At 38.5% G+C, this 25,025-nt stretch overlaps 1 protein-coding gene across 1 annotated transcript in view; it reads left to right on the top strand.

The window, feature by feature from the left end:
* FAT3 (FAT atypical cadherin 3) overlaps nucleotides 1–25,025 on the top strand; it is a 416,111-nt gene that overhangs the window by 305,551 nt on the left and 85,535 nt on the right. Inside the window, exons 6-9 of the mRNA XM_074860296.1 lie at nucleotides 121–331; nucleotides 9,763–9,902; nucleotides 19,582–19,857; nucleotides 21,464–21,674. Coding sequence (XP_074716397.1) covers nucleotides 121–331; nucleotides 9,763–9,902; nucleotides 19,582–19,857; nucleotides 21,464–21,674 — 838 coding nt within the window. The remainder of the gene's footprint in view (nucleotides 1–120; nucleotides 332–9,762; nucleotides 9,903–19,581; nucleotides 19,858–21,463; nucleotides 21,675–25,025) is intronic.

Raw genomic sequence — 25,025 nt, 5'->3', positions numbered from 1 at the left:
ATTTTACACAGAGGATTAGAAAGGCCATTTTCCAAGCAGTTGCCATCATGCAATAGAAGTAGGTCTGAACTGCCAAGCTGGGATGCTCAGTCTGAGTCCTCTTTTCTTTGTACCTGCCAGATAAAAGCAGTGGACAATGGCCGGCCCCAAAAATCTTCAACTGCACGCCTCCATATTGAGTGGATAAAAAAGCCTGCACCCTCACCCTTGCCCCTGACTTTTGATGAACCCTTTTACAACTTCACAGTCATGGAAAGCGATAAAGTGACAGAAATCGTCGGAGTGGTCTCCGTGCAGCCATCTAACATTCCCCTCTGGTTTGATATTGTCGGTAAGTTGGGAGCCAGAGGTGTGAGGAGGATGCTTTAGAAGCAAAGCATATGGATGTGTGGTTTTGAGAGCAAGAAAACTAACCATGAACTGTCCCACCCCAAATTAAACCCACTTTCGTAATGCTGAAATGAAAATGCTATTTTAATATAGCAATAACAATAATAATAATATTCCTGCTTTTGTTACGACTCCTTAGCTAAGCTGAAAAAAAGAGCGCTGTATGGCTGAATTGTTTTTTTTCATACTGTTATTTACTGCAATTTTAATGTTGTCTGTCATTTAAATTCTATTGTCATACTTTGCTAATCTCATTTCTAAATGTATTTATGGTACTTAGACTTGCTGTCCCTCATTTCTCTCTTTCTTCACCTTTTTTTCTGCATTCTGTTCTTTTTTTTCTGCTTCCGACTGCCCTGCTTCAAGGTGGCAAGCATGCTCGAGAGATGTTCTATATTCTACAGACAGCTTGTGGGCAGAACTGTTCAACAGAAGGTACCCTTAGTGCAAACACATTTGCTAAAATACAACTATCCAGGCTGCCTTTTATTTTTGCAAGTTCTTTGAGACAATTTATATTACATCTTTCATAAGTGCCTGTGACAGGATGCAATGCGACACATGGATGTGCTGCGTTTGTTTCTATGACAGCTTTTACCGTATTTGTGTCCAATTATTATCATTTTATTCACGGATTTTCCGCAGTTTATCACAAATAATTAATTCAAACTTTTCACAGTCCAGTGCCATCCATTTAACTGTGAAACAGAATGGGATGCATCAACATATGGGTTACAAATGGAGCCACCAAAAGTTTGTCTTGAATGCAAGCTGAAAAAGAGAAATGTGTTTTGATGTGAGATTTCAACCACAAAATTGCCTTACATAAAATTGTCTATAAAAATAGGGAAGGAGAACTATCCTTAGCAGAGGAGAAGCCATAGAAGTAGTGGTCTTAAAATCGCAGGGAAATGCCACTAAGGATGTAGCTGCCAAAAAGACAGGGAGTAGAGGGTATCACTTGATTGCAGTGGAGAAACAGGAATCAATGTTCCTAAGCATTTCTTTCCCACTTCTGCTGCTGATTCAGTTATGTGATTTAAAATAACTCATTTAACATCTCCAAAATGAGACTTTCCCCAGCAGCACAACGACCCTGCAAAGTCAGTGTGCTACTTAATATTCGTACGTAAAGTTTGTATACCTTTGGATGTAAAACACTCTGTCTGCACAAAGTGGTGCAGTATTTAAATGAAGGGTTATAAAGCAAATACTATATGAAAGATTAGAGAAACAAAAAGCCTTTGACACAGACTTAGTGGAAAGGGTGCATCAGCAGTCTTTATTTACAGGGATTGAGCCTGGCTCTCATTTCAGCATAGCTATTTGTGGATGGGTTTAGCCAACAGGAAGGACAAGGACCACAAGAGAAAGGGTCTGTCAGAGTCATTTTCATCCACCTTTTATTGCCAATTTGTGCAGATGAGAGACAGAAGCAGCAACATTTCCTCTTTGAATTTGTAGCCTGGTTTCTGATGTGCCAACCATATTAAAATTAAACCCAAAGCTATTGTCATGTTCTAAGGTTCCTGTTAGCCCCTGGGGAAGGACAGCATATGCTTCCTACAGTTTTCGTCCCATTCCCTTGGTTGTTTTAGTATGCTACATGCAATTTATTAGCTAATGTTTACATTCCCATTCTCTTCCTCACTGACTCTTAACTTTCCTCCCAGAAGAAATCCATCTTTATTGATGTTATTTACACTTTTTTTTCCCATTTGAACCTTTTGCTGGACTCCTTTGCCTTTTGCAGCCTTTTGGTCCTTTCCTTGACAAACTCACCAACTCTCATTAAAATGCTGCCTGTGTTAAGCACTGAGAGAACCCCCACTCTTCCACTGCGTTCTTTTACATTATTAGAGTCACTTGCAATCAAGCAACACCTTACAATAATATTTCATTTTTGCCTACCGAACAGAGATTAAATTTAAACCTTTAATTTGTCATTTAGTGGAACCTTTATGGCTAAAATAGTTCAAATTGTTTAGAAGGTTTTTGCTATTTATACAACTCTAATGGTTTCCCTATGGGCTGTAGCTCCTGATGCTGCAAGATGCGGCATCACTGCAGAGAGTCATGGAGACAGATCTTCCCTAGACTTAAGGAGAAGTGGGTGACCCTGACTATCCAGTTCAGTACTGTTACCATACAAATGTTGATGCTGTAAGTAATAGAACTAGCAACAGCACCCATTTCTGCAATAGGAGTGACCAACAATCCCAGGCATGCAGAAGACCCTGTTGTTCTAGATGCTCTGCATACAAGGTGCAAAGACAAAATCCACCCTGAGAGGTTTATAGGCAGAGCGCTGTATATTTAGATTATTTTTGCTGCCTTTAGTCAATGTCAGTATCAAAACACACTTTTTACTCCTTGTTCCTCAGTATCATCATGTGGAAGAAAAAGATGTTGATACTTTCCTTTTGGGGGAACATTAAGGTCTAATGCTGAAAAGCCGTATGAAAGATTTGGGTTATTAGTAGAAGTTAGTCGTCATGTATGGAAGCTGTATGGGACTGCTGATGCAAGAGATGGTTTCTGTGCTGCTGTAAAACCTAGACCTGATCCTGCTCCACCTGCTATTTTGTGGTTTTGGACCTCTGTGCGCAGTTCACAGTAATGTCAACAAAAGCCCTGAAGGCTTATGTAGAGACATGGTTTAATATAGAGTTTGCAGCTTGACCTTTATGTTTATGACCTTTTCAAACTAAATGGGCATTGGACTTCCAGAGGACCTCTTTTTTAATGCATAACAAGCACTTTTGCCCAGCTAAATAAAAGGAGGGAGGGTGGATGAAGTTGGCTATTAGTATTTTGTCTGGCTAACTTCAGCATCTAATTTACACCTGAATTATATAAACTTTAAGTAACTGTTTAAGTTCCTGAGTTAATCAGTTCCAAGAGAGGAAGGTGCCTCACATGCAGGGAGATCATCTTCCCTCCACGGACTAGGGAGGAACAGGATGCTTAACTGTTTGTTTGTTTGTTTGTTTAATTGGGAATGGTTGAGATGTCATACCTGGTTTCTGTTTTCAGACTGCATTCAATGCCATTCTCAGTTCATGCAGATCCCACAGTGTGAAAGACATGAATGTAGGCTGTTTCAGTTATTCAGTCATTTGTGCAAAACTAATTTTCAATGGGAACTCCAAAATAAGTCAGAGATCCTTATTTCTCCAGGTAAACTGAGCCCTCTCTGTCTCTTCTCCTTTGTTGGTGGTGGGAATGGTGTGATGACTATTTTGACACTGGAGCTAAGCTGCATGGTGCTAGTTTTTGCTTAAGTAGCATGTTGCACAGCATCTCTCTGGTTCTCCAAAAAGGCCTCTCTATCTTTCCTTCTTTCCCCAGCCTATGCCTTTATAAGAGCAGCCAAACTTTAAAAGCACATCAGAACTTTTTGTCAAGGGTGCTTAAATGGCAATAATTTAAATATTTATTGATTTTAATTAATTGTCCATTTAATTCACAGTGCTGCAAATTTTCATTAATGTCAGAAACATGTAGCTCCCTAGCTTCCTTTGAATTATCTTCTCTGACAACTGTCTAAAATACCCTTCTGATTTCTTTTCTGCTTTTTACGCCCTTACCTCCAGCTTCTTAGCAGCAAACCCAAGGCTTTGACTCTCCTTACAATAACTTTATCTGCAAATTTAGAGTCTGCATTATTTTCTTCTTCTTAGCATGATATAGTAAAGAAAAGAAGAAATATTTGCATGTCATATTATTAATATTTATTATGTTATGATTAACAAAAGTCTGTAGTTGAATTTGTATGTCTTGAGGCAGTTGCTAAGTTTATTTCAACTTCTTTGAAAAGAGAAAAATTGGAAATTTTGGCTTTACTTCTTTTCCTGAAAATCCTAGAGGCACTTCAGACTCACCTTTGAGTTTCAGGGTGAATTAGTTTTCTGCATTTTCCTCTGATGCTCTGCTCTGACCAATGTGAGAATTTTAGTGATTGGCCCAATTTATCATCACTGTCCTTGGTGTTGTTACTTTGGGACAAGACAAGTATGTATCTTCTCTGCCCTGAGAAAATGTGGTTTAGAGAACTCTTCTCTAAATTAGATCATCTCCTGTATTTTTCTTCTTCTCCACTTGTCCATCAAATGGTAGGCCAAATAAGGCTTGTGTGAGAACCTCAGAATATCCTGGCTTTATTAAGTTTGAACATGGAGCATGTATGATCTTTGCTATCTACCAGTGAAGGAAGAGTCTTGCCAGGTTTTAGCTGTATTTAATTTGGGAATATCCTCCAGAGTTCAGTGAGATCCATCTTTGCATCTAAGAGTGAATAAGTCTGGTTCTCCACAGTCATCAGATATTTCTCAGATGTGTATTTAATCCCACTCTTCTGGATCATTCCAGTGGAAAAGAAGGAGAAAGGCCCCCATGTGGGACTCATTTGCCTACAAGTCCTCCAGATTTGCTAGCATGTTTTCTTCTCAGAGGAGAAAATAGTTTCTCACAGCAGCGTAATCCCATCTTAAACTGCATATCAACAGCTGATAGAAACATAGGGAGGCTCAGAATCTTCTCAAAAAAGAACCCCGTCTAGGAAAAGCACTACAAAAAAAGACTTCATTGCTTGAAGCAAATGCAATAGTCAAAATATAAGCAGAATATGCTTGAAAATAAAAAAGAAAACAACACTGACATTCAAAAGGGACAGATATGCAGAGCCCACATTCTGTGGGAATGTAAGATCTATGTTGTGTCTTGCCTTAGGCAAATTCTCCAACTGACCTCTAGAAACCCCTTTTAACAGTTCAGGAAGTTTTCCTTGGCCTGTCCATTGCACCAAATGAGTGGTAAGCTTCACATCAGAAGATCCTCTCCTCATAGTCATGTAAGATTCAGTGCTTGTTTTTTATAAAAAGGAAACTTAATTCTTTTCAAAGCATACAGAACTTTTGTCAGAAGAAAAATATGTTCATAGTGACTGTGAAGCCAAGAAACAAGATAAGAATTAAGGTAACACTCTGATTCACCCAGAAAATGTAACCAAGGCTACTCTATACCAAGAACACAACCTAAAGTCTGTTGGCTCAGAGGTGTCTTGGTTCAATTTCCTGAGATCTACTTCTTGACCATGCTATGCCATCTGTGAAACTGAAAATCAGGGCTGTGCTGGAAAGGTCTCATGAGAGCCAACTAGTAAGATCTTTTGTACCAGGGGCTGTTTCTACAGCTGTCCTGGGTTTGATAACAGCTGGAATTGGCTACAGTTTTATTGGAAAATCCTATATAAACTATAACATGCTTTCAGATAACATAAAAAAAATCCTAGTTATAGAAATAGAATGCTTCCAGGCCTTATGCAAGAGCATTAAGATCAATCTCAAGGAAGTAAGGGTGGAAATCATCTCACTTAGGTGTCCAAACTGTAGAGATAAATATCTGTGCTAGGTGTCTTGGGAATCTTAACAGTCAATTAGAGAGAAAAAGCACTTTCTGAATGAATTTGTATCGTCCCAACATGATAAGCCTTCTCATCCAAAGATGACATTGCAAGTAGATGTGGACTTTTCATGAAATCCCTCTCTAAGTGCTTCAGTTTAATGAGAGTATTTTAAGTAAAGTCTTTAATCTGTATTGAAGGTGTATCAGCATTACATCTTAGGCTGCAGTGGTATTACAAGCAACAACTAATCCACATCCCTCTGAGGTCATTCAGTATTAAAATGCTTTCTCGGGACAACCTGTCTACCCAACTTGCCGGTTCAATCATCTTGCCTTCTTTATCGTTGATTTTCCCAAAGTGCCCGAGGAACTCACAACGTATTATCTTCATTTGAAATATTTCTTTCCTAATGCAATTGCAAGCACATTAGCAAAGACAGCTTCTACATATCTTGTATCAGAAAGCAGGTTTTAGTAGACAATAAAAAAGAAAGCATGTGCCATATGTTGGAAAATTGAATAAGTCATAAAAATTCACATTAATAAAACTGAGCAGCTGAACGAAATTTCATCATCCTTAGCCCCCTTGCATCCTAAGATTGTGATCAAGAAAATGTTAAATGGCCGATAGTAACACTGGTAAAACTTATCCTGCAGGAGCTTACAGCACTGCAGATGAGCCCGCTTCAAAATGGCAGCATGCTTTCGAAAACCAGCCTTAAGTACCCCAGAAATGTGTGAATCTGACACCTTCTCAGCTGTCACCTCTGATGGGCTCAGTCTTCCAACCTCAACATGAGTACCTTCAGAAGGAAGTGGTTTCATGTGGAGTTACCAGAATAGTTCAGCTGCACGACTTTTTTAAAGAGTCCTGTTTGTTTTTACACAAGAATGTTCTCTCTCTCTCCATGCCCCTCTGGCATCCGTCTTTCAAAGATAATTGTGTTGGGTGCTTCTCTGGGTGCTTCATAGTAGTCCTTGCATAGACTTAACATGTCTATAAGACTCTTGAGAGTTTAGCATTTATACCTAATTCATTAATTATTCTTCAGTGCTTAAGTGCAACTTCAGAAGCATTCATCATATGAGGACCTGTTTTGAGGGTATATGAAGGCTGAGGAGCAGCACGGAGCATTTCCAGACTGCTTCTAGTACTCCAGATGAGAGGCAGTATCCAATATCTAAGACAATATTCCCAGAAGTTCAGCCAGTGGTTCTTCATCTGACCATGGTCTGTTAAAATGTACCAGACTGAATCAGGAATAAATCAGTGTTTCACTCCAAAAGAGATTATAATCACAAATCTCACAGCAGGATGTTCTCTGATACATCTCTGTCACGGTGTTTGATGCAGTTTCTGCCTTGTTTAATAGAGAATTAATCAATGTAAAATAAAGTGCATTGCCTGGTTGATTACAAGTGTAGGCTAGATTGGGGTGTCTGGCAACCAAGATTTATTTGTTTGTCACTAGACCATTTTGGATGATGTGAACAACATATTAAAAACTCATATGATGGATTCAGTTCTTATTTTAGGGGAAGAATATACTTCACTTAAAGAAAATGGATCAAAGAAGTTGGTGTATTTGCAATACACTACTTAGTGCCCTGCAAACCCAGCTCTAATCCAACAGAGGAAGGACATTTAAAACATTTATTGCTAATCCTTCTGTGTTACTTCTTGGAAGATTTAAAGGCAGGGTTTCTTTGGAAGTGTATGCCAGTTGATAGCATATAGTTTTTGATTGCTCATTAAGATGTTTATTAAGCATCTTGAAGTATAGGCTTTCATTTTGTTTTCATGGTTATCAGTATGAAACATTCTCTTTGTAAAGTGCCTACTGTCCCAAGGCTAGCTTCATTTCAGCAGAGATTTCCTTGAAAGAATCTCAAAGTCTTTTCTTCAAAGGAGGCTTTTTTTCAGAGTTGGTTTTCATGGTAGGATTTTTCTCAAGCAAATCAATTTAAAACATTAATTGGGAGATGACATCTTTTTCTTCCAGACTAAGACTAACTTTTTTTAAAAAAATAACAAACACTGAAGATAAAATCAATGTTCAAATACCTTGCTATTGCTTAAATATCAAGGACAATTATGCTTTTTTTCCTAGTGTCAAATAGTGTTAAACATATATGTATCAATTGAAAAAAATACACAATTTGGGCTTGCAGAAGGAGGTTAGGGAATAAGCAATGTTTCTATCTACCATAAATCACAGCAGATCCAGTTTCAGTGTTTTCCTGGAAAATTACAACTGCATTTATTAGACTTAGAGCTGTATATATGTATATACATATATTCAGCATAGGGAAGTCTGATGGCACGTCTGAAACGACTAAGTTTGGATCATTTCAGTGGGCAGAAGTTCACCATTCTGCCTTTCCTTTGGATAGCTCTTGTTCTTTGCACTCTTGCTCCTCCTCCCCCTTTCTTCTCGCCATCCCTGAATGTCCTCCAAGGCAGGTATGGACAGAGCAGCGCTTCTTCTAGATTACACTTTCTTTGCCATAGCCTGTGCAAGAGATCGAGACAAGTGAGGGTTTCTTCACATTAAAGAATTCAGGGACTGCGACTTCACTGTGATTCCTCCTAATCTTCAACTTCTTGGAATGCCAAAACCTCTTTCCGCTCACTAAATGCATGACTGTTTCTGAAGATAATGCTGGTTGTTGTTCAGAAAACCGTGCAGATGCAAGACTCAATGGTGGAACAAGGAAAACCATCCTCTTTGCTTCTCTGTCCCCAGCCCTAAAATGAGAGCCATTTTGTAATGATACACCAGCCATTCAAATATATATCTCTGTGTATATTGCATGAGAGCTAAGTCAATGGAATGGATGTTTTTCTACCTGTGGATCTAATCTCAAGAGGTCTGATCAGATCTTACATAAGTTTTATAACCAGTGGCATTTGAAAGCCTTTTCCACTTTGTAGAACTGGGTTGTCAGACATTGCGAGTGGCATTGCCTTGCTGTGTGATGAATAGACCTTAAGAGTTTGTTTGTCAGCAGTGTTGTGTTCCACCTCTCCCTGTCCCCACCCTCCAAAAATTTCAGACTCAACTCATAATAAATTCCACTTTATAGATGAGTGAGTAAGAAGCAGCTTAGCAGCAGGGAGTGTGTGCTTTACTTTTTAATATAATGAGTGGTTCTGATTTATAAACTATAGCTGTGGCTGAGAAATCCTGTAACCCTTTAATCTCAAATTATTTATGGCTTTCTCTTACTTTTTAATGGATTTTTTTTCTTTTTCCTTTTTTATCTTTCACCTGAGACTCAGGAGGGTTTTCCCACTGCTGCATCATTCACTGTGTGACAGGATAAGGGGATATTAGTTTCAGAACAGTGCTTTGTGAGGGTTTTTTTAATGGAAAGGAATTTAGGATGTGTATCCTGTCAGATCTATTTGAATAATTCCTAAAAGACTAGTAGAATTTGACCTTTGCTGCCAGTAATTATCATTGTCCTTGAAATTAACATAACAAATCTCTATTTGCATTTTTAAAATTGATTATCATTGTAATTTTAAAAGACTCAGTTGATGGACTTTGCACCCACGAACATCAGTGAGAATTTCCCGAAAATAAAATTTGCAGAATAAAACCCTCTTAAAAATATTTTTATACAAAAAGATAATTGTTCATTATCCAAACTACAAGGGCACACATCTTACGGGCTTACAGCCATTCGATTCTTTTTATAGACTCAGTTATGGTTCACTTAAATATACTGCTAGATTTTTTTCTTGCAGTGCATTTTAATGATATCTGCTTTCCAATATACAAACTGTGCTTTGAAATATAAATGAGTTATGAACAAAGAAGTATCAGTAGATGTACTATGTATGCTAAGGCAAGCCGTTAAGATGGATGCCAGTAAACAGATATGCCCACTTCTAGGAAGATTTTCAATGGAAACTTTCCAGAGATGGCTAATTTAATTGTATTTTTGTGCAACAATTAGGAGGGAATTACGATAGTTCTTTCGACGCGGAGAAGGGAGTGGGCACTATTGTCATTGCAAAGCCCTTGGATGCAGAGCAGAGGTCAATATATAATATGACTGTGGAGGTCACCGATGGAACAAACATTGCCACGACTCAGGTAGAATATCACATTCCTTTCTTGGCAAGTTTTTCATTTGTTAGTGGAATGTATATGCTATAAAAATCAATAATTTTGCCATCCAAATAAAACCTCATCCTTTGAGACCACAATTAAATAATAGAGGGGATATTTTTCAGAGCCTTTCCATCTTGTTGTAAAGAATCAGCTGTTGAAGGTTTCAAAGCGTTATTTCTCCTTTTGTCCTCTTTGGGCTCACATGAAAGTAATTTGCCTTCCTCCAGCTGAGGAAGTCCCTATCACAGGTGGTGAAGCTTAGATTTTGACAATTGTATCACCCCGTAATGATCCAAAATACAGTGGTGCTTCTGTGGTGTTGGGGAATATTGCTATTGATTGTATTAAATGGAGTTTATACCTCTCATCCTCCCAAGACCCAAATGTGGGATATGGAATCAATTGTTCAGAGAAGAAATTGTTCAGAGGAGACAATTAAGATTCAAAGGATCTCTCCTTTAGTGTCACTGCCTGCAATCACATTGTCTTCTGGGGAACAGCTGCACTGAACCCTTTAAAACCAGGCTTGTTTATCAGGCTCAATGCCTTTCACCAATTAAAAAGTCAGGTCAGATAAATGTGAAGAGCTGGGATAATGCTGGCTCTGACACATCTTTGTCAGAGGGACCCTGATGCAGAGCCCGGGTATCTGTTCAGTGGGAACCAGTCTGGAGTTGGGACACAGTCAGGGTCATGGCACATAGACAGGGACTCTGTGGTCCACGTGGCACCAGGAAGATGCCAACTAGCAAAATCCTTCAACATAAGGTGGATTGTGGTGTATGGATTAGCTAGGGCCTGAAATCCTACATGTGAATTACTGCCCAAGTGTAAAGTGTGTCTATAGCCTGAATATTATTTGGCACATAGGGAAAAATACATACTGGTAGAGGACACCTGTATGCAGCCTCAAATCCTTAAATATGGTTTATAGAGGAAATGAAAAAAATAGGTTTGTGATGTTATTTGCTTCTTTATAATGCAGAAGAAAGGCCTGAACATTTTTTATATTTACATATATGCACGCACACGCAGATGCTTCTGTTTTACCTTTCCTTTTTGATCAAATGGTTCAGATGTAAATCTATATTCACCAACTTTCCTAAGAGACTCTTAAATCATTGAGTGCTTTCTCAGTCTGAATTCCTGTTTATAACCAGCCTTAAAATCTCTAAATATCGCTATCTGATAATTTCTCCTGATAATCCACTCTAGATAAGAAAACATCAGTTGATAGTAAATTAGGTGGTAGGAAATCTGCTATTTTCTCTGTTAGTTTCAGTAATTAATTGCATCTCCGCTAAAAACATCCCTTATTTTTAACTTGATTATATCTGGCCTGTATTCCCTGTTACGCCTTCTTTGCTTTAAAGAGCTCTTTAAAAACCAGCGTTTTCTCCCAAGGAAGACACTTACTCAGAATAGTCAAATCACCTCCCAGTCTTCTAGTAGACGAGCGAAGGAGGATGACTGCTGACCTCTTTATGTTCCCTTTCCATAAGGCATTTTCTTCAGCCCTTGTGTAGTTTTTTGGTTTGATTTGTTTTTTAATCTTGGCAACACTCTCAGCCCACATTTCAGAAATGTGGTGTTGAATCCCTACCACGGCATTTTTTTTCTTACAAATATTTCAGCCAAACAAATATTAAAAAGCACAGGGAATTTCAAATATGCTGTATACAAGTAATTTCTCTTCTCATGGATATTATGTTTATTGTTTTTGATGCTTTTGGTTTAATAAATTGACCCCTGTGGCAGGCCTCAAAACCTATTTTGATGAAAACCCTACATTTTTAATTAAAACATATGGTAAAAACATATTTCAGTAAAGCTGTTACATTCTAAAAGAAGCCTGAGCATTCTTTGTAACAGTGATGTGACCTATTTAAAAATGTAAGATAGACCTTTAAGATTGAAATAGTATAGCATTAGATAATAACTGGTGGATACAGGCCCTTCTTCCCTCCACCTCCTTCTCTCCATGTAGATACTGTTTCAGTATTTAATTGTGGCCTGGACAACATCCGAGAATGTGGTTTTTTTGGTCTTCACAACAGAGATTTCTAAAGCGATCATTATCTCAAAGCTGCCAGAATTATGACCTGCCTAATTATCTCTCACTTTTACAAAACTTCCATACTGTATTTTTGACTATATTTTGGAGCCTTTGTGTACCTTACCCATCTTTATTTCCTTTTACAACAATAACAAAAAAATCAAACTGTTAGGTTAAGTAAATTATTTCATAGAAAGAGTCAAAAAAGCATTTACTGATGGCCTTGTTCTGAGTTTTGATAAAATGACATCGTATTTTGTCTCATAGACATAGTACCACCTGCATTTTGAACTATAGCTGCAAGAATATATGGTAGAAGAGGAAGTGGGTGGAAAGCAAATGTATAAATTCATCCCCTTGTATAGCAATAAAATAATATAAAGCCCCCCTCAAAGTGCGATGGTTTATTATGAAACAGCTGATCATCGCCATGCCAAATGGAACAGTCTTGCTTTTTATTCCACCCCACCTGTTTCCCTTTATCTCTTCCTGGCCTTTTGTCTATTACACAGTTGGAGGTGGTAAAATACAGCATAAAAATGCCAAAGATTTTTGCTTCGGTAACATGATCCCTGGCACAGACTTGCAGAAGTTTCTTCAGCAATGTTCCTGCACGCCTTAAACTCCAATAAACTGTTTACTTCCTTCATGCCTTACTGCACACATGGTTCACTACTGTACCATGAGAGGAAGGAAATAATTTTGATTTTAAAGTTACATCTGTTGCATTAATGGTTCACTCTTGTGAAAAGAGGCAAAAAGAACATATGGAATATTAAGAAAAAATAAAAAATCACAAACTTCCTTTGTAACCGAAAGCCTGTTTCGTTTGGGTCACGATCAGGTTTTCAAAAGGAATGTAATCTCCAAAGTGAGAACCAAAGCACCAGGACTTGTTGAGCTGCTGCCACTCACCGTGCTGCCCATCCAGCTGAGTCCCAGCCATCCCAGCAGCACAGCCATGATGGGGAGGGATGGAGGGGACAAAAGATGAAGAAATGTTGACTTGTTTGATTTATATATTTGGAGTGTGGGTATAAAGCTTCTGTCATGATGATTAACTTCTAGGAAGGCTAAGTCTCCTGACTTAGCCAGGGAGAGCTTTTGTTTTTATCCCTTAGCTTAATTCATCATTGCTCAAGGCCACGCAGTAATTTATTAAAGGCTGAAGGCACACGTTGGCTCTAAATCCCCGCGAAACACGATTCCTGCAGCTGCCAGGCGAGCTGTTGGCCTTGGGGAGGGGACAGGGCTTCTGCATCCCGCACACTGGAGAGAGCCAGGGACAGCAGCTCCGGGCAGTGACCCTGCTCCTCACCACTGCCACTGCCTGGTGACTGTGAGGCTGGTGAAGGGTCTTTTGCCCTCGCTTGAGCAGAGAGAGGACTCTCCCAGCAAGAAATCAGTGTGATGGCATCTAAATGACTACTCCTGCCACAATTTTGACTAACTTTGACTGTGTAACGTTAGAGATTCTCTTGGTCATGAGTCAGGTTTATCACAAAGCCTCCTTTTTTTTTACTGAACAACTCAGATCCTTTACAACCAAGCACAACATAAGAATAACATTTATTTAATTCTTCATAGTGCATACTGTTGAATTTTGCTAAAATACCCACAGAAGTACAGTACAGTGGGGAGCAATCATCTAAGTGATGATAATTTTTCAATTTTAGTGAGAATGTTGTACTAGCAGATAATTATTTTTTTTAAGAACAGACTCCTGGAGTCATGGTATTATATGAAAAAGACAGTTTTACTTCTTGCTTATTTTAGTGCCTTCTCCTTCTTTCTCATCATCCTAACCTCTATAAAAAAGATGCTTTAAAGCGTGAAGGCTGATGTTTCTAAGCTAGGAGGCAAAAAGTTCCTCAGTTTCACTTACTGCAAAACCATCTCACTGTTTCCCAGTAGAGTGAACACTCAGAGAGGAACATGCAGTTCCCTCTGAAAAGTTTTTGTAGATCAATACATGGTTCACTTGTAATATCTTCAGCTGGAGCCAACCAGGATGGAAGAGCAGATGAGAGAAGTTACTGCTCATTGCCCCTTTCTGTCTCTCCTTGCAGAAGACTGTGGGCTTTTATTTATTCTTCTGCTCAGGGTTGACCTTTAGCTGCGAGTTTCAGGATACCAAACTTGGTGTCAGCTTTCAGAGACCACCTTTTCTTTATAAGATTGTCTCTTAACAAAGAGAAGTTGATCAGTCACCCCGAGTGAGGGTCGTTCTTTTAACTGAATGGTGAAAAGCTTTTCTTAGAGGACCGTGGCCAAAATGTAGCTAAGTCATTAGACCCTGCCAAAAGGAAGAAGCTGTGGATTCTACTTGGATGGGCAAGAAGACATGGGGTTTTAATTTAATTTTTACTCCAAACTAGAACTAACCCAATCCTTGATTTTTATTTTTCTCCCATCCAGCGATCTCAGCACTGCCTTGCCTGTGAAACAAAGACTTTTCCTCCCATTTTAACATAACACAAGGACGGAAAAGTATAAATAACAGGCCACTGATGTTGGTAGGGAAACTGTTTGCATTTTTGTGTTAAGGTTGGGGTTTGGAGGAGAGGAAAACTTGTCAGGAAGCAGCAAATAAAGCTGTGTGGTAACACTATTGAGAGCAATATTAAATCAAAATAGGTTTTCAAAACCCATACAAAAGCGTAACCTGAGTTTAAGCAATTCAGGCACTTAATAGGTTGTACTACAACACTGTGCCCAGACCAAGCAATTAGCCAAGCGGATTCTTCCAGCTTCAAATGTCTCTAAAGCAGCTTCTGGCATTTATCCAGTTTTCACTCAAATACATTTGTGCCTAAACCAAAGGTATTTGTGATGGGCAACATTAAAAACAGCTTTGGAGAGACTTCCTGCATTAGGTTTTGTCCTGCTTTGATTTGATTGTATTTCTCTAGGCCTTTCACTTACCATTTTGAATACAAAGTCTTTGCTAATGCTCTGAGTGTTGCTTTGCCTAATTTGTAAGCTTGGAGGCTCGTGAATCCTTTATTTGAAACTTGCTTTAACTGTGGGAAATAGGAAGTGAGCAGGGAGAAGCAAATCTTTTATAGTGAGGCGCTCGTTCGGACTATAAATTAGGTTCTGCACAATGGAAGCAGAAGGAGGCAAGCCTGCCTTTCTGAAGCCCGCGACACACTGGAAAAGATAGGAGCTTTCAAGGATAACCAGGCAGAGATTGCTTTGCTGCATGTTTGCTTTATGAGCGTGGAAAAAAGACTTGCAGCTAATGTTTGTCTATAAAAAGTGGTTTAGTCAATAACCTTGCACAGTCCTCAGCAAAGAGAAATCTCTACTTAGCAGCAAACAAATAGTAAACATTTCCATTCGTCACCTTTCGGAGATGCGTTGGGAAACTTTTAAAGCCTCTCTTTGATTTTACACAATGGGTATTGTCACAGCTTAACACTCTGGGCAGCTACACAGTAATAAAGGATATTTATGTAACACAGGTCATTCTTGCCATATCTTCCTTTTGGAAATAAATATGAGGAAAGTATTAAATTACACATACACTGCGAGTCTTTGAGTTGCTTCAGTAGGATAACACTTGATTTTGGGTGAAAGATGTTCTGCAGGCTGGCTAAAGCTTAAGTCTTCAAGGAGCAGAGTGCTGGCCCTTTTGAAGTCAGTGGGAAATTTGCCAGTAGAACCAAGATTTTATGCCTAAATTTGGCAGCCGTTAAATGAACTTGAGTAACTTTCCTCATATTAACGATCTGGTGGCATTCGTCTTACTCAACTTCACATATGTTTGTAGGATTAGGTTTTCTATGAGCCTGGTGTTCATTTGTCCATTATTAAAGGAAAAAATTGCCCCCTCTTTTTAAGTACCACCTTACTAGAAGTCCTCCTTCTGGAGCAGAAAATCGCCTGCATAGGAGGGTGGCATTTTAAGGTGACCTAATAAAAGGGGAGTGGCTCAAAAATAAACCTAAGACATCTTCCCCAGCTCTGCTACTGCACTTCTCATGTGGCTTTGGTAAGTCATTTAACCTTGCTGCAAGTCAGTGTTTTCCTGGGCAAAGGATGGGGATAATAATGGCCACCTGCTCCTCAAAATGTTGTAAGGATTGGAGGACTAATATCTATTTAAAACGGCACTCAATTTCCATTTTATTTTTCTTGATTTTGGTTCAAGTAGCTCCCAAGACAGTTAAATTTTTAAGAACATAAAAGCATTCCATTTTCTTCTTTTCCATAGCTTGTGGATTTAACAGAGCTGTGTATAGTCAGTGTTCCTATATATAATGTAACTTTCTTTTGTTGCAAGGAAAATCCACCCCCCTCTACTAAATGTTAACCATAATGTTAAAATTACAGCTGGGATTTTGAGGGACAGCTGACAAAAATTGGAAATACTCTTAACTGCTTTAACAGAAGAAATTGTGAATCAATAATGACCTCTTTATTCATTAGCATCTCTAACCCACTGCCTTCCATCTCCAGATGGAAGTGGCTGTTGAAATGCAGAGTATGTAATAAATAATGTGTATTTCAATGTGGATCACTTGACAAATCATTAAAATACTGTCATCTCTGGGGAGGAAGATGCCTGCCACTTAAACAGGCACTTGATCAGTTTTACAGTAGAAATGAAGTGAAAGAAAAAAAAAAAGAAAAAAAAAAAGTTGTTTTCTGGAAACTATCAAAGCAATTTTAAGTGCATAGTTCCCTGTAAGTCTGATAACCGCAGTGAATGAGAACCTCAATTTTTTTACCTTCTCTGTTCCCACTCCCCAGGCACCATCATGGTCCATATCTGTGTGTCAGCTTATATCTTTTTCAGTGGGAAGAAATGCTGCTCTTTGAATCCACACTATAATTTCCATAGTCTCATAGCTTATCCTTGGTCTCTGATGTTGATCCAGTCCCACCCAGTTTAGTTTATGCAGTCTAGTGAAGGCTTAAATCAGAGATCTGTGGCTTGCACAGTCACGGTGAAAGCTTTGTGGTGGATAAAGCTTTATGCATTCCTCTGCTTTCCCAATTTGCGAGTGATCCCAAAATGCATTAGATATAATGGGAAGTGAACCCCAGCACTGGGATGATCACACACCACACAAACAAAACAGCATGTCACCGCTGTAGCAGTACCTTTAAGACACATTGGTGTGCATCTGTACTTTTTTTTTTTTTCTTACAGAATAACTTGAGCTTGCACACAACAATGTTAAAAACAAATTCACAGATACAAGCCTGTCCCTCACATGGCACCTTACTTGTTCAAGGTAGACTGTGTTGTACTGGCATCAGCAGAATCAAACACCCTTGGTATTTTCAATTGAATCCATTTGAAAAGTTTTTACTTCTCTGTTAGACTATCTAAAATGATACATGACAAAGTTTTTGGCCTCTAATTAAAGGTAAAATAAACTGTACTGTCTGTGTTAACAATGCAGCAGTGAAATAATCCAGCCATGTTACAATGGTACCTGGCAAGGACTGAGGGTATCAAAACTTCTCAAGAAGATGCCTTTAAGTATTAAACACTAGTAATACAGATTTTCCCCAACTATATTGCTTCAGTGTCTCTTCATTACACTAACAAAAGTGGTTCAGCACTGACTCTGTGTCCCGTTACAGTTGAAGTCTTTTCATTTTTTCCTCTGGCTTTTCATGTATTACAACTCATTTCTTTGCATATTTTTCAGAGGTGGGTTTGGCTTTTTGTTTCCTCAGTCAGGTCAGAAACACACCTTGATACATTGTAGAGCAACAACAACAACAAAAAAAAGTGAAGTAACTCTTCATCATTATTATAGGCCCAGCAATGTGTATTTCCCCCCAGTTTTATTGCTATCTGTCCAAGACTGAAGCATAACTTAATATAGGCTTCTCCCTGCTTCACTCTGGCGTACCATAATCTGGTGAAAATTAAATCGCATGGAATGTGCAGTTGAAGTCCTATGCCATTTAACTTACAGAGCATTTTATTTCAGCTGTCTTCTAAACAGTTCCCAGGCTAGTTCATTACAACTGCTGCTTACAATTGCTCATGTTCCTTCTGGTAATGTGTTCTGCAAACCCTTCCACATATCATGGAAATCTAAAGTTTCATTTCTTTCTGAGGCCAACATCTGTTTGTGCAATATTGCAGTAAAAGTACAACTGGTTTTTTCTTCTGTTAAGAAAGTAGGGGTGAACAGGGCTTGATCAAGCAAAGTAATAAAATATTTGCTTAAAAAGAGCCAAATACTTTTCAGAACAGCACAGAAAATACCATGAAGGATGGGTCAAGTCTCCTAGTCTTCAGAAAGAGTCCTGTGAATGGCCTTTCCCACATTGTTCATTGGACTATTTCTTATTTCAAAGTATTTGAATAAAAAGATAGTTCCCTTTCACTCACTGTAAAATTAGGTGTGTGCTTTCACAGGCATATTCTGCAAAAGATACTTTTTGTTTCCAATACTGAAAAAGAGGCAACACTTTGCATTTCATCTTTCAGTATTATGTAGTTTGTCAAGGGTTTTGCTGCTACACTGCCCAAAGTAATCTATGGCATACAAAGTCTGGAAAGCAAATTTTCTCCAGGGAGTGACTCCTCCAGTGGAGAAAAACACAAAACCTCATCAGAGCCACACATGCATAACATTGCATGGTCACATAATTTCTGAAAGGCAAAGCTTGGAAAATAGTAATTCTTATTAGTTACCAGAGTCAGCTTGCAATACATTGAAATAGGTGTAATAGTATACTGGCTGCCTTCCCCCTCTCCCAAGTTTTTTAGGGTTCAGTACCGAGATTTTAAAGACAGACTTGAAGCAAATGGCACAGCATTTGTTCACCTTTTTAGCAGAAGTTTTACTGTTCATAAACTGCAACAGAAGGGAGGCAAGTAGGTGTTCAAGGGGAATGTGAATTAGTTATCAAGAAAAACAGCCATCATTGGCAAAGAAAGAGCAAGGATGAAAAATAATCCTTCCCTGTCACCAGTGCCCTGAGATTACCTACCTGGCCTTGATGGTATGTACTGATCTGTGTGGGGTAGGCTTGCATGGTCGTGAGGTCCTGTCTCCTCATCTCATCAAGTGTCACCGTTCCTAACACGGCCTAAGGCGTAACAGCAACTCAAAGTCTCCACTGCTGTCATGATTTGACGTTGCTAGTACGTCCCAATGCGATATATCGGGCAGAAAACAATACAGGATTTAGCCAAATCTTGATTGTATAAAAAGCAGATTGAAGTTACATGAAAAGGATTCTTTTATAGCCTTATTAATAGTGAAGGGGAAAGCAAATCCCATAATAGCTCTAGAAGTCTCTTGTAACCAGAGCAGTTACAAGGGACAACAAAACTCTTTCTATGACCATTCCAGGAGTATTTTCCAATCTATAGATACAGATATATGGACTTCTTTGTCAGGATCTGAGTAGGTCTTGTAATTAGGAACTTTTTGCCTCCAAAGTCAGATCCTTACTATTTCTTTTGATCTGAACAGTCAGCATTTAATACTAAATTATGTTTCTCCGTCCCAGCATACAGCAGCATAAAATCATCAGTCATGTAAATTACATTTCTCTAGGTGCCTATTCAGTAACTTGTCTAGACTTCAGTAACTTCAGATGTTTTTCTTTTATTAACTGTAGGTTCTTATCAAAGTGTTGGATAACAATGATAATGGCCCAGAATTCTCTCACCCAAGTTACGATGTCACCATTTCAGAGGACATCCTCCCTGATACTGAAATTCTGCAAATTGAAGCTATAGACAGAGATGAAAAGCATAAATTGAGCTACACTATTCACAGCAGCATCGATACAGTCAGCGTGAGAAAATTCAGAATTGATCCCAGCACTGGGGTGCTCTATACTGCTGAGAGATTAGACCACGAAGCTCAAGATAAGCACATCCTGAATGTCATGGTAAGAATGCAATATTCGCTTGTCTCAGGACACAATCACTGCTGCTTCAGGTGCATACGTTCCTTAGTCTTTGCATAAGCAAAGGACTCTTAATGCAGTAAGTAGTCATTAATTTCATCTTGCCTGCCCTGCTGTGTATTTATTTTACATTTTTTATTTGGGCTTTTTGGGAAACTTACTGTGAATTTATTGTATGGAATATGATATGATTTGCTATCACAAGGGAGAGCAAGCAGGAAATTATTTCATCTCTTGGCATCTGGTCCCCTCACTCAAGGTAATTTTCAGAGTTTCTGAAGTGAGACTGAAAGTTACTTGAGAAGTTATTCACAGGGAGATAACTACTTTCTTCCCATAGAGAATGCTACAGCCTTTCTGAATACAATCCTAGTTTATAGTTGACTTTTACAGACTTATTTCAGTACATAAACTGTTGATATTCAAAATAGCTTTCATCTACATTTCCAAATGTTTGGGTATGCAGAAAGAAAATTAATTATAATTTTTTGCTGAGTGTGCCTAAATTACAGAACATGTCTGTCTGTTTTCAAGTGAAGATTGTATATTATGGGCTGGAGGTTAGTAAAAAACCAATCTGTGTTAATTTAAATATTATAGTCTGCTATATTCTTTAACCACTTAGGACTCCTGCAGAAGAGATCTTTGACGGAACAGCTAATGATGTGTTAGGTGCGGGGCCATCTTTGGACAGGGGATCCTAGGAATCAGAGAGCTGCTCTGAGATCCACTGAGCAGGAGCTGAGTGGGGTCTCAGCTCACAGAGTAACAAGCTGCAAGTCCTTTGGCGAGCAGGCTAACAAATAAATATAAACCTAATCACAGAAAGGCATGGCTAACAGAGGTCATTTCCTGGTGCTTGGTTTTGATCTCCACCTGATACAACTCTTTTTTTGCTCTGTTTAAGAACCAAACTTTTGGGAATCATGTTGGCAGGTTTATCAGTGTAGCAGTGCTGAGATATTTTGTATGGGGTTGAGAGAGGTGTGATAAATGATACCTCTGTTGGGAGTACTCAGCACTTCTTAAGGTAATTCCTACTCTGTTAACTATTGGTATCATCAATATCAACAATCTTCAAAAAGCTGTGTACATATATAATGATGAAAAAGTCCATTGGCAGCTACAAGCATGAGACTGACACACAACTGATTATAGTGGGTAAAATTGTTTGTAGGTGTTTGAAAGAAGGAGCAATGGGCAAGGTATATTTGCCTCTATGCTATAAAACAGGAAGTGGCAGGGCAAAGGCATGACCATTTAGCATGTGTTAAAAAAAAAAATATTTCTTGCAAACCTAAAACTGAATTTAAGATGTCATGTGGTTTCCACTTTAAAAATTCATGTCATGATTGCCATGCATTTTCTCACAAGTGAAAAAAAAAGTCCCTAGCTCTTCCTGTTTCCTTAATTTTACTATCTACCATCTCACATGTTATGTATTTTAGACTGTTCTTTGGGACAAAAGGGTTTTTTTTAAAACTTTGTATTAAATAGAACAGAAAGTATTATTAGCACTCAGATGAGTAATATTTATGAAATTTTACTAGATGGGTATCAAGATGTGTATCATGTACTTGTTCTATAGGTCCGAGATCAAGAATTCCCTTATAGAAGAAACCTGGCCAGAGTCATCATAAATGTGGAAGACTCCAATGACCATAGTCCATACTTTACCAGCCCATTGTACGAAGCCTCAGTGTTTGAATCAGCAGCAGTTGGATCAGCGGTCTTGCAGGTCACGGCTTTGGACAAAGACAAAGGAGAAAACGCAGAGCTTATCTACACTATTGAAGCAGGTTAGAACAGAGGCTGAAAATGTAGCATCATGATTCATGCCATACACAGAGCAGTGCTGTGATGGTGGTCTGTCTTCACACACAAGTCAGCTTCTTTGGTTTACCTTCGCCTGTAGATCTGGGCAAAGGAGACACCTTCCTGTGGGTTGTTTTTTTATTTTGAAGCTACTGTACCCAAAACCTGTCAGAACAGAATCTCATTCATGTTCACTAGAGCCTTTTACCTCTGAGTCATTGGTTCAAAAACGTCACAGAAGATAGTTATTGAAAGTTACAGCCAGTGACTTGTTTTCAAGTTGCTGGCTTCAGTCTAGTACACAGTGGATCCTCCATAAACAAATCCCACAACAGCTGGTATGTCCTGGCATCTTTGCCAACATTCAGATCAGACGAGCATGGAGACTAACACCAAGGCAATGCTAAAAACTTCTATCAGCAGGGTCGTAGCATTTTAATGGCACGAGGTCCCTTGAAACTAAGGGAGGGCATGGTGATACCAGATTAAAATTGCTTTTGCTGTTAATCTCTAGATATTTACATTCACCACATAATCTGTACCCGCAAAAACATTCCTCTGCTGGTGCAACAGCATGGTGATGAGAAATTTGCATTATCCCTGCCACACATGCAAGTGAATGTAACTTTGTGGCTGATATGGATCTGAAGTTAAGAATTATCTCTGACATAAACCATTAACATATATACAAGAGGGGTACCTGGAAAAAGAGAGAAGGAAGTAGAAATTTGTAACCTTCGGATTTTTTAATATTTCATTACTACTATTTTTTTTTTGTTTAGTAATATGAATCTTTGCGTTGTAATAATAGCAAACTATAAACCTATATTGCCCTAAAAAGAAGTCTCATATACTGCAGATTGTCCTCATATTACTCATATCACAAGCCTTTCCCTACAGGATCATTGTTTATATTGTTTCTCCCTATATTATTATAAATACTTGACACTAGCTAGGATAGCTTATGTCAATTAGGAACAGGCTAAATGGCAAAAAATAAGTAATGAAATAGTAATATCTATACCATCTCATATTGATTTAGCTTCATATTGTTCAAGTTCAAACCTTAAATTTAGCTGATAGAACCTGAAGCTTACAGAAGACCCCAAGGAACTTTGTTCTGTCATTACCCTGTATGCTCTGTGGAAGTAGAGTCCCTTAAGTAAACCAGGAGGTGAAGTCTTTTGCAGCTAGAAGTGTTGAACTTAGACCCTTGTGATCCTACAAAGATCTTAGCACTACAAAACAAATATTTCCTTTATGCACTGCATTTGGTCTTACCAGTTGTTTCTCAGTATTCTCCAGTGGCCTTTAACTTAGATCAGGGGAAATTTTACACGTGCCCAGGCAGGACAACATTGTGCCTTACAGAACGAACTCTGAGCAGACCAGATCAGGTTCTTGGGGCAATGTTTTTCAAGACTGATCCCAGCTTTTTCTTGACACCTTATTACTATTATGGGCTCCAAACCAATCACCTATAGGTGCTACCACAATGTAAAGAGCAACCTGACATGCTAGGAGTATGGCTGCCATACACTGGTAATAGGATCATACATGATACAGACATGATTAGAAAAGATGCTTTAGCTATTAGATGGTCCTTTTTAATTTGCATGTTTTTCTCTTTTTCTAGAGTCTCTCTATTCCATTACACCCTGTTTCTGTTTCATCATGAGCTCTTGCTGCAGTGTCAGACTTCAAACTTCCATTTAGTGTAAGACGTGCACTCCCCCAGTTTCATTATCCACAGATGTTCCAATCCCAGATGCATCAAAATTCAGTCTTCTGCTGCTGTAGTTTCTATGATCCATAAAATCTGCAGATGAGGATACTGATTTTAACTGCAGCATTCAGATTGTACACAGCCCTTTCATTGAGGGGAATTACTTACATCACTTTATATTGGTAATTGGTAAAGAAAGTAGCTTTTGTGTAATTTCATAAGAAATTCCTAAAAGAGAAGAACCAGCTCTGGCCTTACCTGAGGCAGTCAGTGGCTAAAAATTATTTGTATTAACAAGCACTGAAAAAATAACTGCAGCAGCATTTGTAGTATCTGCAAATGTGACAGATACTGTGATCTTTATGAGAATTGGTAGCTCTGGCAGAATCTCAGCTCCTCAGTGAATAGCACAATTTTTGTTTTAGCTAGTAGAGTAAACTTTACTGATCTGAAAGGATGGATATAAATAGAAAGCCACTACCAGTATTGAAGTACATACAGTAGCATGTAGCTTAAATTAGCCTCCAGGCCCCAGAATTTACAACAGTAGTGAATCACATCTTAAAAATAGTTCATATTAACTTTCTTAATTTAGGATTCCATGTATTTGGCATTCCAGCTACAATTTTCACATTTACTGGTCTGTGCACCGCACCTGTAACAATCACCATTAAAATAAAATCTCTTGTTTATCACCAGTTACCTGAGACATATTTCTCTCCAGGTCATGGATGAATGCTTGACTGTAGATTGGAAGCAATTCTAGATTTTAAAGTGTAAATTACAGTAGCAGGAACATGTTATAATGATTGGAATCGCTGTAACTCAGTACAAGCTGTTTATATTTAGAATCAAATTCAGAAAAAGAGTCTGTATGCTTATACATGCCATATACACACACAGCATCCTATACTTTAAGCAGGCACTCAAGGAACCAGCAAAATATGGATTGCCTAGTAAAGGTGATCTCTAATTACAGGGTAAGGATACATAGCAAAAGTTTTGAATCTGTCTTGCTAAAGAGGTTGGCAAAAAGACTAAAAAGAAAAACAGACCCCAAAGAAGGTTGTTGATCCAGACTTACTGTTTTCACCTTTATGCAGTCAGTGATATCCCTGCTTTCATGTTATAACAGACATTTCATGACATTTTCTGCTAAATCTCATTCATCTAGATTCATCCTCCTCAGAGATCGTATGATAAACCTTTGTGCCACAAGATACTTGAATCTCTTTTCTATGCTATTTGTTCTTTTTTATTTTTCTAAATGCCACTTTAACCTTCTTATATTCAGTTCTTTGAGTCTTGAACTACTATAGTCTTCTCACAGTTGCTTAATATGCCCTTCAATTAAGAGCCTGAGTTGTTATCCATTTGTCATGTAATTGGCTTGTTAGCCTCTGATCTAGTTTCTTTGCCTTAGGTGTACATGTATTTGACTAATTCCCATAATTTAGAGATGCTTTTTCCTACCTCAGTAGGAGTAATGTACAGGCAGCACTTGCTCAGATGTTGATGCACAGAATCAAGATATAGAAAGCAGCGCCTGAGTTTCTGAAGGTTTGAACACCTATACCATCTACTGAGATACCTGATTTTCAGAAAGGAA

Source organism: Strix uralensis, chromosome 2 (assembly GCF_047716275.1).
Source record: "Strix uralensis isolate ZFMK-TIS-50842 chromosome 2, bStrUra1, whole genome shotgun sequence".
In the NCBI taxonomy this organism is placed as follows: Eukaryota; Metazoa; Chordata; class Aves; order Strigiformes; family Strigidae; genus Strix; species Strix uralensis.
Note: the sequence above shows the minus strand (reverse complement) of the source record. Positions and strands in the feature narration are given on the sequence as shown.